This window comes from Euleptes europaea, chromosome 21, assembly GCF_029931775.1.
Source record: "Euleptes europaea isolate rEulEur1 chromosome 21, rEulEur1.hap1, whole genome shotgun sequence".
Classification (NCBI taxonomy): domain Eukaryota; kingdom Metazoa; phylum Chordata; class Lepidosauria; order Squamata; family Sphaerodactylidae; genus Euleptes; species Euleptes europaea.
In genome coordinates this window covers 4955357-4968642 of record NC_079332.1, presented here as the reverse complement: position 1 = coordinate 4968642, position 13286 = coordinate 4955357, and the positions used below count along the sequence as shown (strand labels likewise).

Here is a 13286-nt window from a genome sequence, read left to right as displayed (position 1 = left end):
GTCTGATCTGGAGAACCGGGTTTGATTTCCCCACTCCTCCACATGAGCAGCGGAGGCTAATCTGAGGAACTGGATTTGTTTCCCCGCTCCTACCCATGAAGTCTGCTGGGAGACCTTGGGCTAGTCACACCCTTTCAGCCCAACCTACCTCCCAGGATGTCTGTTGTGGGGAGGGGAAGGTAAGGTGATTGTAAGCCGGTTTGAGTCTCCCTTAAGTGGTAAAGAAAGTCGGCATATAAAAACCAACTCTTCTTCTTCTTAATGGAGAACACATGGACAAGAACAGTTCTTGCTCTTAAGAAGGACTTCCCTCCCCCTTCCACAGTGTCCAAAGTCCTTCAGCCCGCTGGTCAGCCTATGCTTGATGTGGTCAGGGTTCAGGAGTGGAAAGAAGGCCCAAGGGGCTTGACCAAGGGCTCTGTGTGTTTGAGGATTTTTTAAGACAAGGATCTTTTAACTCCTTGAAGTGTGCTGTCTTGGAAGGAGACCTCTGGAACGCAAACAGTGTGCCTTTCACTACGGCCTGTACCACCATCACATTGCTTTCCAGAGTGGTGTAGTGTTTAAGAGCGGGGGTTTGGAGCGGTGGAGTCTGACCTGGAGAGCCGGGTTTGATTCCCCACTCCTTCACATGAGCGGCGGAGGCTAATCTGGTGAACTGGATTTGTTTCCCCACTCCTACACACCAAGCCAGCTGGGTGACCTTGGGCTAGTCACACTTTCTCAGCCCCACCTCCCTCACAGGGTGTCTGTTGTGGGGAGGGGAAGGTGTTTCTAAGCCAGTTTGAGTCTCCCTTAAATGGCAGAGAAAGTCAACGTATAAAAACTAACTCTTCTTTTTCTTTTTTCTTATACAAGAGATTTAAAAAAAACCCTTCATAAACAAAATCTTCTTTACTCAAAATCAAAGGAAGCAAGGAGCGGTGTGAGTCTTTCTTGCCCCTTTCAACATTACCCAAAGACAATCACTGAGGGAGATGAGTTGCTTTGCTCTGGGGGCCTGGGGAAGGTGAGAAACCACGCAAGAGATACAGGGGTTTTGTTCCTTTCACCAAAGCCCAGAGCTAAAATCAGAGGTAACCCACCTCCCTGCAATTCTCAAGTGCCAGGGAGCTGGGAGGGGGGCAGAGATGGAAAATACCAGCTGGCCAGCTAAAGTTTGTGGAATCAAATCATACGCAAGAATGCACTCTCTCTCTCTCTCTCTTGAAAGAATGGAATACACGTGGGTGACTGTGATACCCCCCCACTTGCCCCTTAATGCATTTACACCTCCTTTAGAGGTCCAAGGATTCTTAGAAGATGTTAGCAGCACGCAATAACTAAATTTGTTAAATACAGCTCAGGAAGGAGGACAGAAAATCTATTTACTGCCCAGCAGGTACCTGCATTGAGTTTACGAGCAGCGGGGATGTTCTGTTGTAATTATGGGAAGTGCCCTTGCCAGGCACCTTTGAGCGACCCAACAAACATGACTGAGAAGAGCAAGGCACACCGGGATGAGCCTCAAACAAACCGCTGCTGTCCGAGGTCTGACATTTTTATGGAGCGATGAAAATTATTCTTCCTCGTGTAGAACCTGGAAGGCGCATGACTTGGAAGGCAAAGCAGCAAGGCGTTTTATTCTCCTCGTTTGGACTAAGACTGGAGAATCTTTCGGTACAGAGGCTAAAGCGTTAGACTTGCATTAGGACAACCCTACCAGAAATTTTGTTAGTCTTTAAGGCGCTATTGGACTCCTGCTCTTTTCTACAGCTGCAGACACACATGAATGCACACATGAAGCTGCCTTATACTGAATCAGACCTTTGCTCCATCAAAGTCAGTACTGTCTACTCAGACCGGCAGCAGCTCTCCAGGGTCTCAGGTAGAGGTCTTTCTCGTCACCTACCTGCCTAGTCCCTTTCACTGGAGATGCCGGGGATTGAACCTGGGACCTTCTGCATGCCAAGCAGAGGCTCTACCACGGAGCCACGACCCCTCTCCCTGAACAGACAGACTAACACGGCTAGTCTTTAAGGTGCTACTGGACTCTTACTCTTTTCTGCTGCTGCAGACAGACCAACATGGCAAGTCTTTAAGGTGCTACTGGACTCTTGTTCTTTCCTACTGCTGCAGACAGACTAATACGGCTACCCATCGTGATCTATGGGCAGGGAAGCAGTGCTCAAATATAAGAACAGAAGGACTGACTAGTGGGATCAGAACAAAGGGAGCGAGCCAACCTGTGAGCAGGTAACAAGTCAGGGACAACAGAAACCTGCCTCTGATGGATATTAGCTTCAATTAACAGGAAATACAAGGCCTGATGTTGCTTACGGTTTACCGGGCCCGAGAGCTTAAACCACCGAGGTGTTTCAGAACAAACCACTCATTAGAAACCAGGGAAGCAGAACAAACAATTAATGGTGGTGAGCCAAAGCGGAAAATCACTTTAGGCAAACTGAAATTAAAAACAAAACAAACCACCACCACCCCACAATCCCATACCGATGCGATCAGCAGGTGTTATTAATGCAGGCAGAGTGGAATCACAGCATAAGGAAGGTTGGTTGCCTCGTTTGTTTAACAAAGAAAACCGCAAAGGAAGTAAGCATCAAATTCCTTGCAATATGTTTCAGGGTACACGCCTTATGAAAAATTAATCAAGCACAATAACTGTTTCAGAATTTAAAAGAATGGGGTACGGCGGAGAGAATGGCTTGCGAGAAACCAATGTATGCATATTTTCCCTATTGTGTCTGGGATTCTGAAAAGGGTAGCCAAGTTATAGGAGGAAGCAGAGACCATTTGCTGGAAACATGAAAAGAAGCTTTCCGCAAAGAGGTTTCACAGCAGTCCTGATCCGTGGCTGGCAGGGGGGCTCTCTAACTTGGAACACAAAATCCCCAAAACTTCTTGCAATTTTTTTTTCTTGGCAAAGGCCAAGTGGCCCCGGTCTGCCAAGCAGCAAACAGTGGTCCGATCTGGGTAAAAAGACGCAGAGATGAGAGAGTGGAATTCGCCAGAATTATTTTTAATAAGCAAGTCGCGAGCACCGTTCCAGGCATACGGTGACTTCTGCCCTACAGCCTCCCACGTTCCCGCTCTGTAGTACAAGTTAAGGCTTTAGAAGGCCAAAAAGTTTTTTGCTTCCTGACGAAACTCATAGAGATGCAGCTCTCCACAGAGGTCAGGTCCTACTTCAGGGCTGTCAAAAAAAGTGGGGAGCCGGGCCTCGTGCTTATCTCTGTGTGCTGTAGTGGTTAGGAGCGTTGGACTCTAATCTGGAGAAAGGGGTTTGTTTCCCCACTCCTCCACGTGAGTGGCGGACTCTAATCTGGAGAACCGAGTTTGTTTCCCCACTCCTCCACATGAAGACTCAGGTGGAGGAGTGGGCAATCGAACCCGGTTCTCCAGACCAGAGTCCACCACTCCAACCCACTGCTCTTAACCACTACGCCATGCTGGCTCAACTTGTGCTAGCGGATGGAGACGACGAAACACAACAGCCCGACCCTTCAGCTCAGCGTTTACCCTAGCGTGCACGCTCTCTGCCGGAGAGGGGTGGGAGAGCTGCTGGGGATGGCCCTGTCATGCCCCCAACGCTCTTAGCAGCCCTCCAAACCAGGCCCTTCCTGTCAGCGGCCATCTTCTTGGATGTTCAACCCGCCCCTCCCTCTCCCATGCTTTTCAGTGGCTGTGTCTGACAGCTGGCTTCCCCACAGCAGGAACCTCCGGTCCATGCGAGCTTCTGCTCAGTTGGAGGCAACGTGGGGATGGCAACAGGGCAAATAGTTGGCAACTCTCTGAACGGCAAAAGTGCTATGGGACTCATCCCGTGCAATCCTAAACAGAGTTAAACCCTTCTAAGCCCACTGAGTTCAACACTGCTTAGGACTGGAGTGATCCTCTCCAACACCCATCACCCCAGCCTCCTTTTCTCTATAAGAAGAGGAAAGAGCTGACTTGTGCCTCCAAGTTTTAATACCCACTTTCCCCCCAATTAAAAATAATCCATCTAAACAGGTGCCAAGTCATGTAGTTTCCTGCATGTTCCCTCGTATTTTAATTGTGAACGTAAATGCATATTTTAAGTCAGCCCGGCTGACGCGGGCAGAAAAAGCGCCACGGGACACACCGCAATTCAGCGTGCGAGGATGCAAATCGCTCCCTCTGCTGTGTGTGCATGTGTTAAGTGCCGTCAGGTTGCTTCCGAATCATGGCAACTCTATGAATCAAAGTCCTCCAAAATGTCCTATCTTTGACAGCCTTGCTCAGATCTTGCCAAATGAGGGCTGTGGCTTCATTTATTGAGTCCATCCATCTCTTGTTGGGTCTTCCTCTTTTCCTGCTGCCCTCAACTTTTCCTAGCATGACTCTCTTTTCCAGCGACTCTTGTTGTCTCATGATGTGACCAAAATCCGACAGCCGCAGTTTAGTCATTTCAGCTTCTAGGGCCAGTTCAGGCTTGATTTGATCTATAACCCACTGATTTGTTTTTTTGGCAGTCCACGGTATCCCTCGGCTACATCGGCGCAAAGATGGTTTTGTCCACTTGCCCATGTGCTCCCTGGGGATTAAGAACATGGACTCTGTATTGCTAGGGCTGAGGCGCGTGTGTGTGCGGGGGAACGATACACTCGCCATCTGCTCAGTACTGCTTCAGTCTGCTTTTGCCCCTCAATTCTGCAAGCGATCGGAATGCTACAAGTGAAGAGTCACCTGGGCTTCAAAAACCCTCTCTCTGGAACATACTGGACAGGAAAGAAGGCCATCTGGAGCTGGCCTACCATTTGGCAAACTACAGCCAACATTAAGAAATAAAGCCTGCGTCAATTACCACAATTCCGCACCTCCGTACACAGTTCTTATGTCACAGGGGACTGGACCGCGCTCAGACGTCACCCGAGTCTACCTCCTGCGCAAAGCTCCAGAGATACTATCCCCATCACGCTTGGGATCGAGCGCCTCTGTATGCACTGTATTTATATGCCACTTTTCCTTGTTGCTCCAAGCAGTTTACAACAGGACAGGCAAATGACAGCTGACCATAAACCTGGCATATTAAAACTGACGCAGTTAAAACCACATTGGGGAAAAGGCTCGCTTAAGCAACGTGGCTGTGGGCTGCCACCTAGAATGAGGAAAAAGGCACCCCTTACTTCGGCGGGAAGCCCATTCTATAAGGACGTGGGGTGGGGTGGAATCAGGGGAAGGAATCATAGAGAAGGAAAAAAGGACAGAGCAGAGAAGTGTATATAGTCTGAAAGTGGAGGAGTACATAGGGCTGGCGGAGCCCCATGGCGCAGAGTGGTAAGCTGCAGTACTGTAGTCAAAAGCTCTGCTCACGACCTGAATTCGATCCCGACAGAAGTTGGTTTCAGGTAGCCGGCTCAAGATTTACTCAGCCTTCCATCCTTCCGAGGTCGGTCAAATGAGGACCCAGCTTGCTGGGGGTAAAGGGAAGATGACTGGGGAAGGCACTGGCAAACCACCCCGAAAACAGTCTGCCTAGTAAATGTCAGAATGTGACGGCACCCCAAGGATCAGGAATGACCCAGTGCTTGCGCAGGGGGCCTTTACCTTTACGTAGGGCTGGAGTTTGCAGATTTATTGGAAACAACCAGCCCCGTCTTGGGTTTCTGGGCTCCCGGAGGAACGTCAAATCAGAGAAACGCAATTGCACCACAGGGAGTGGGGGACCTATTGCGCAACCCCCAAGTGAAGTTCTTGCTTTTGCAGCCCTGACAAGTTCCTTTCTCCTGACTTACCCTCAGCTCCACTTCTTTGCCCAGTAAGTCGTAGACGGACGCTCCTTTGGAAGTGATCTCTGACGCAAGCTGCCTGGCTGCCTTCAGCTCACTGATCTAGACAAAACGGGAGAAACAGAAGCTGGTCACCTTCCCTAGCAAGTCCCCTGACACAGGTATGCAAACAATCCCATTAAAAATGGCGGCTGGAAGGCCTCCCCCCCCCTCCTTCCCCAAGAAACAGATTATCCACAAAACTATTTGCGGAAATTTTGGCAAGTCTGAACCAGGCTTCGAGATGGCCCACGCTCCCAGCCTAACCCCAACACCAAAATCCTTCCCACAGACGGACTTTTTGCACCTACGAGGAAGAACATTTTTTGAAGCAGAAGAACTAGAGAGGAAGCGCTGCCGCTTTCACCCAGAAACGGCTGTCTTCTCAAGGCGCCCAACACCTTGAGAAGGCGGTCCGTTTCCCCACCAAAGTTGGGACAAGATGAGAAGAACGGGACGGGGAAAGCTGCTCGGCGCGGCCTTGAAACACACAGGGCTGTCCGTCGCCAAGGGCAACTCCCCGTTATCCCCTGGAGCCGAAACAGCTGCACGAAGGACTCCCGTCGTCTGGAGTGCAGCCCGCTCGCATCTCCTTTCCGCCTCTGGGCTTCCGCTCCTTCATAGCGCGAGGATGCCGATGGCTGCTGCTTCCGCAGGACCAGGGAGGCTTCCACATAACGGGGTTCTGGGGGGAATCGCTCCCAACCATCACTCTTCCCCCTGGGAAGGCAGGGGGCACACGAGTGGTGATCTTTCCCACACCCTCCCTTGGATCTGGATGGGCCCAGCCACAGCAGGAGTGTTCAAGGCTGAGAGTCACAGTGGCCGCGGAAGGCAGAAGCGGAAGGGGTGTGTGCGAGAGCAGAGCGCCGGCAGCCGCCCAACTGATCGGCTGGGCTTGATTCATTTGGGAGTCCCAGTTACTGAGACCCCTGCCAACTGTTTGTACAGGCTCGTTGCCAGGTCAGGAACTGATGCCGGGAACAACGTGGCTGGACAGACAAGCATTTTTTTTTAAAAAAAAATAGCCTTTTTTCCTAACAACTCTGGAGAGGGAAGACTAACAGGTTTTGCCAGGACCTGGTCTCTCTGTAAAATCCAGGCCGCATCTCTCGAGCCTCATATTTTAACCAACCGATAAAAAGGTCCCAGGAACAAACAGCAGGAACCAAAGCACACTCCTGTCACCTGATTTATTTAAACTGAAGGGGGGGAAAGTTGGATCCCGCTGTAAACTTCCACTAACGAAAGGGGGAGCTGAGTCCCCTCCCCCACCGCAGACCTCCAGTTCCGCCTTCCTACTGATCCTGGGCGATTTCTTCAATTGTTTGGAGCGGAAGGGGGAAGGGGGAAAAGCCCTGTTCGGCCCTTCCTCCAGCGGAGATGCCGAGGGTCCAATTTGTATGATGCTTCCACCCGGTGGTACTCAAGGGGGCTCAGACAAAAAGGAGACAAAAATGCTCTCCAAGCATAAAAGCCACTTAACAAAAACATGACGATTTGTCGTTTTTTTTAATCTACTTTTTCATACAATAATGGCAACCTATGAAACTTAGCAGTTACCTCAAAAACCCGTTGGGGGGTAGGGAAAGGTTTTTGAGAACAGCCTGAAGACCTTAATTGAATGGCCCTGTTGGGTTTCATCAGGGAGGGATTTCTATAATATTGACGCCAGTGCTGAATTTATTTGGGAACCATAAAGGTGGTTTGCTGCGATAATGGATATTGATCTGCAGTTCCCCTCTGAGCGTTGGCTCCCGAGTCAAGGAACAAGCTTTTAAAAGTCACTGTAAAAAAAAAGCCACAAAGTCTGTAATTCTCATGAGAATAGAGCACAGAAAGAAGCAGGAAATGGCTGTGGCTCAGCGGTACAGCCTCTGCTTGGCATGCAGAAGGTCCCAGGTTCAATCCCCGGCATCTCCAGTTAAAGGGACCAGGCAAGTAGGTGATGTGAAAGACCTCTACCTGAGACCCTGGAGAGCCGCTGCCAGTCTGAGCAGACAAGACTGACTTTGATGGACCAAAGGTCTGATTCAGTATAGGGCAGCTTCATGTGTTCAGGAATGGGGACCTTTGGAGATGGGTGGCAGTTCAGCAAGGGGTGTTTACAGGAAAGACACAGGAAACCCAGAAGAAGAAGAGCTGGTTTTTGTATGCCGCCTTTCTCTACCACTTAAGGGAGACTCAAACCAGTTTAAAATCCCCTTCCCTTCCCCTCCCCATAACAGACACCCTCTGAGGCAGGTGGGGCTGAGAGAACTCTAACAGAGCTGTAACTTGCCCAAGGTCACCCAGCTAGCTTCGTGTGTAGGAGTGGGGAAACCAATCCAGTTCACCAGATTAGAAGGTGCCTGGATGCTGTGGGGAACAGGGACGACAACTTCCCAATAGCATCCAAGCCAGTGCAAACAATCTGTGCATGTGTGTAAAAAAGTAAAGGCAAGCACCAGGTCATTAGTGACCCATGGGGTGACATCACATGACAATGTTTACTAGCCAGACTATACTCTATGGGGTGGTTTGCCATTGCCTTCCCCCAGTCGTCTACACTTTACCCCCAGACATCTGGGTGCTCATTTTACCAACCTAGGAAGGATGGAAGGCTGAGTCAACCTTGAGCCGTCCACCTGCCATGACAAACTGCTTCCATTGCTCGCAACAGCCATTAGCTGAGATGGAGCTTCCGCAGACGTTTTCTGCTTTCTGCTTGGTTATTATGGTGACTGGCTAGGCACGGCACCCAGGTTGGGACTCAAGTGAGACCACCTGCCAATTGCCTCCTACGTGGCCAATGGCTAGGAAGGAGCTGAGCTCCTGCAGGGGGGATGGGACACGCTCCTTGTGGCACTCCCCGAGAAGTCATTTGACCAGAGATCCGGCCCAGCCTCCTCTACTCCACAGGGTCACTGAAGCTGAAACGGCGCTTCAAGCTCCAAGAAAGGAAGGGCGCAAAGCAAGGATCTGTTTTCGAAAAGGAGAGAGGAGGCATCGTCTCCCTTACTCTCGAGCCGAGGTCAAACTTGAACTTCCCCACGTCTTCCTCATCCACGTTGACGGCGTCGGTGCCCTTCGTCTTCATGGCGTTGTACAGCACGGAGGTGATCTTCAGCAGCTCCTTCACCGCGTAGCCGTCCGCCTGGTACAGCTTCTTGGTGTTGAGCTTGATATGAGCCTTGGTCGCCTAGGGAAAAAAAACAAAATCCATTGAAGCAGGGGCCTCAAACCGCCCATTCCTGGACGCCAATTTCCACCTGCCGGCAAATGCCTCTGCCTAGGAATACGACGGCCTTCGGCCACGCGGCCGACCTCAGAGTTCTACCACAAAACAGACAGGAGGGAGAGCTTGTGAGCCGTTCCCCTGTGCTGTCGAGGATCCTTGCGCAGCAAATAACTTCTGGGCCCGCCAATCCCCTAATTAGTTTAAAGAGACGGTCAGCCCAGCAGCCCTCGTTGCTCCCGCTGACCCAAGGGGAACTCGGCAGATGCTCGGCCTTTCGCTTAATTGGCACTTTGGCACCGTCCACACCGCACGCACGCCTTCCTCGCAGGGGTCAGGGGCTCTCCTGGTGCATCGCGGTAATGAGACTGCTTACCTCTGCAAAGTCTTCTCTTTCAGCCATCCTGGCAATTTCATGCTCCTCTCCCTGGCACGGGCAAAGGGCCCAGCAGCAGCAGAGCAACCAACACACTCACAGGTAACACATGAAGTTGCTTTATACTGAATCAGACCCTTGGTCCATCAAAGTCAGTGCTGTCTACTCAGACCGGCAGCGTCTCTCCAGGGTCTCAGGCAGAGGTCTTTCACATCACCAACTTGCCTAGTCCCTTTCACTGGAGATGCTGGGGATTGAACCTGGGACCTTCTGCATGCCAAGCAGATGCTCTACCACTGAGCCACAGCCCCTCCTCAAACCAAGAATGCTGGCTAAAAAGGGTAAAATCAGGAGGCTAGAGGAGGAGCGGCAGGGTGTTCAGCACTAGCGAGGACTAGGAAAAGGTTAAAGAAGCCACCCCTTTTCTCCCACCTGACCTGTGGGAACTCCTGCAGAGGATCTCCTGCTTGCCTTACTGAGTAGGGCTTCAGATTTAACCAGTTCCCTATTCCAGTAGGAGTCCCCTGCCCTCCCAGCCCTTTCCACCACACGCACACTAGTGAGGGGGGAAATGCCCATATAGAATGCCAAGGAAATTAACCATCAGAACTGAACTGTTAATATTTTTTACATTTGTTCAAAACATGGACCCCCTACTCCTGCTCAAAAAGGGAAGAAGCATATGGAAAAGCATTGCTGAACAGCTTGGCTGAGATGTTTACAATGTGGACCATATGCTACCCAAATTTTAACCAATGACAAAGGGAAGGGGGGAGGGAAAGGGATACGGAGAAGGGGGGAAAACAAGACGACACCAGAAAGATATGCAAATTTTATAGCTGCTTCCTATCCTGGGAGCCAAGTATCCCGAACGGTCATACCTGCGACAGGAATAAAGGAATCTCAACAGAAATGCTGGCTTCCCGAGAGCCTTGAATGGGAGCGAGAGAAAGTTTCTAGCCCTCATGGATGTAAAAGAATATTAGACACTGGTTGTGGAAGAGTGTTTTTATGGAGTTTTGCCCTCAATACGCTGTACCTTGAACGACACCTTAAGTTTATCTCCACCATTTTTGGACACAAGGACCAAGAGATTCTTCTCCTCTCAGCCTTCCAGGGATCTGTGCATCTCGCCAAGAATAAGATATACCTTTGCACTATTGCTGGCCTTTGTGTTTATCACAGAAGTATTGGGCTTGGTACTCCCTGCTTCCAGAAACCCACAGGTGCCACACGACATTGGCACCATTATAAATTGGTATACCTGTTTAGCATTCTGCCCAGGATGTTGACAAGCCCAGGTCTTATGATCAGGACCCCAGACAGTTGCTTGCCCCCCCTCCCCACACACACACGTGACCCCATGTAACCTCCAGCCTGACGGAAGAGTTCTGGCGGATATGAAAGCTGACACAGCTTTTTGGTTTAACCTAATAAAAGGTATGATGTAGATTTTAGTTTGTTCGGAGATCTAGCTGACCTTGGGTCAGTCATACTCTCTCTCTCTCTCTCTCTCTCTCTCTCTCTCTCTCTCTCTCTCTCTCTTAGCCTAACCCACCTCCCATAGTTATTGGGAGCCAGTGTGGTATAGTGGTTAAGAGCGGTGGTTTGGAGCGGTGAAGTCTGATCTGGAGAACCGAGTTTGATTCCCCACTCCTTCACATGAGTGGTGGAGGCTAATCTGGTGGATTTGTTTCCCCACTCCTCCACACGAAGCCAGCTGGGTGACCTTGGGCTAGCCACACTCTCTCAGCCCCACCTACCTCACAGGGTGTCTGTTGTGGGGAGGGGGAGGGAAGGTGATTGTAAGCCGGGATGATGCTCCCTTAAGTGGTAGAGAAAGTCAGCATATAAAAACCAACTCTTCTTCTATTGTGAGGATGAACAAAATTGAGGCAAAAAAAGAAAATGTTGTAAGCTGTTCTGGCTCCACGCCGGAGAGTAAGGCAGGTACAAAAGCACTAAGTGAAACTATTATTTCTTGCCACCTGAATGCTGCTGCTTCTGCTAAGCTTAACACATTCTGCATTTGGCATGCGAGACTAGGCTACCACCTAGAGAGCCACTGATTGCTGCTGCCTTCCCCCCCCCCCACAGAAGTGAATTCACTTCGCCCCTTGTGCAAATGTGCAACACATTACCATAGCTTTCAAGGTTCAGTAACAGCAGGATGCTTTCAAGCCATTTCTACCTGGGAGTTTTTATTTTAAACCAAGCATCTTACAGTGCGGATGTTTCCATACATTAAGTCCTGGGCACGGGTTTATTTATTTGCTTTCTTTACGGCCTGCCTTTCTGACCCTGGCTCAAAGATTTCAGATTAAGAATACAGCAAGAGTACAAAATTAAGAACAGTGAAGTCTAGAGGAGAAACACATTCAACCAACGGTGTAATAAAACTACATTGCAAAAATAGAGAACAGTATAGAAGAAGAAGAGTTGGTTTTTATATGCCGACTTTCTCTTCCACTTAACGAAGAATCAAACCGGCTTACATCACCTTCCCTTCCCCTCCCCACAACAGACACCCTGTGAGGGAGCTGGGCCTGAGAGAGCTCTATCAGAGCTGTGACTAGGCCAGGGTCACCCAGCTGGCTTCGTGTGCAGGAGTGGAAAAACAAATCCAGTTCACCAGATTAGCCTCTGCCACTCATGTGGAGGAGTGGGTAATCAAACCCGGTTCTCCAGATCAGAGTCCACCGCTCCAAACCACCGCTCTTAACCACTACACCACGCTGGCTCCCTTAACCACACAACGAGCTAAGCACTGAAAGCCGCCTAAAATTTCACAGTCTGGTTATGAGCTGAACTCCTTTTACAAAAACAGTGCTCCTGAACAATTCCATTTTGAAGAACGGTATAAGCACGGGAGCCTTCCTGACCTCCTCAGGCAGGATGTTCTACCAGGTGGGAGCCCCACCACAGAATGCATGGGTCCAGACAGCTCTTGATCTTACCCCTCTGCAAGGTGACACCTTCAGATGACGTTGCTCAGATGGGCAAAACTGCTGCAGAGGAGTCTATTTGAGAGAGACTTCGGATCTGTGTGTTCTCGCATGTGTGTTGCATGCTTGCCTACATTTAAAAGCATGTTTCCTCTTTGCTGCAACCATCCCAAGATATAAAACCCAGCCTCTCCCACAACCATCATCTTGTGGAACCCTGGTAAGGCTACCTCTGAGCACAGCTTCTAATTACTTTACCACCACCACCCAGCATCTCCTTAGGGTTTATGGTCAGTCTTCAGACCTGGGGCTGTTCTGCCAACCCCCCTGGAGACCAGGCAATAGCTGAACAGCACGTTCATCTTTCAGCCATTTTTTTCTAAGGAACGGAGGAATAACCACCTCCTTTAGACTGGTCCAGAAAACAATGACTTTCTTACATCTGCTGTTAAGAATCTACACAGACAATTTCATTTGTTTTCACCACACATTACCATGGCAAACCACAAGAACAGAATAAAACTGCCGTTCTTGACCACAGCATGGGGAACTACTGCAGACCAAGCTGGCCTGAGCAATTTCATCGTCTAGACTCTAGACTGAGGTGACTTGTAGAAGCTAGAAGTGAGAAATGATCAACTAGAGACGCAAACTAAGGCAAAGAAAAATTCTTTTTTAAAAATGCTATAATTCACACAAAAGCAAGCATCGTTCTGTTTTTTTTTTTAAATTTATCTGTCTCAATAATAAGGACCTGCTTTATGACAAAGTTTGGAAGAAAGGGTAATTTTGATACTGGCAGGGAATCTAAAATGTCAGATTCAGTAGGGGGACTGATGACAAGCAGTCTGAAAATTCTGTTAAAAACTAAGCATTTCAGATCCATTTAAAACAGAGGACGGGGCGAAAAATCAATGCTTGTTAAGGGCACAGAGACAAGAGTCAGTCAAATAGGAAATAAC

General features: G+C 49.6%; 1 protein-coding gene across 2 annotated transcripts in view; it reads right to left on the bottom strand.

Annotated features, from left to right (window-relative positions):
* Positions 1 to 13286, bottom strand: part of CLUAP1 (clusterin associated protein 1) — a 41321-nt gene that overhangs the window by 17540 nt on the left and 10495 nt on the right. For both annotated transcript variants that reach the window (XM_056866292.1, XM_056866291.1), the window contains exons 4-5: positions 8788 to 8967; positions 5754 to 5849 (exon numbers count right to left, since the gene is read on the bottom strand). In XM_056866292.1, coding sequence (XP_056722270.1) covers positions 5754 to 5849; positions 8788 to 8967 — 276 coding nt within the window. The remainder of the gene's footprint in view (positions 1 to 5753; positions 5850 to 8787; positions 8968 to 13286) is intronic.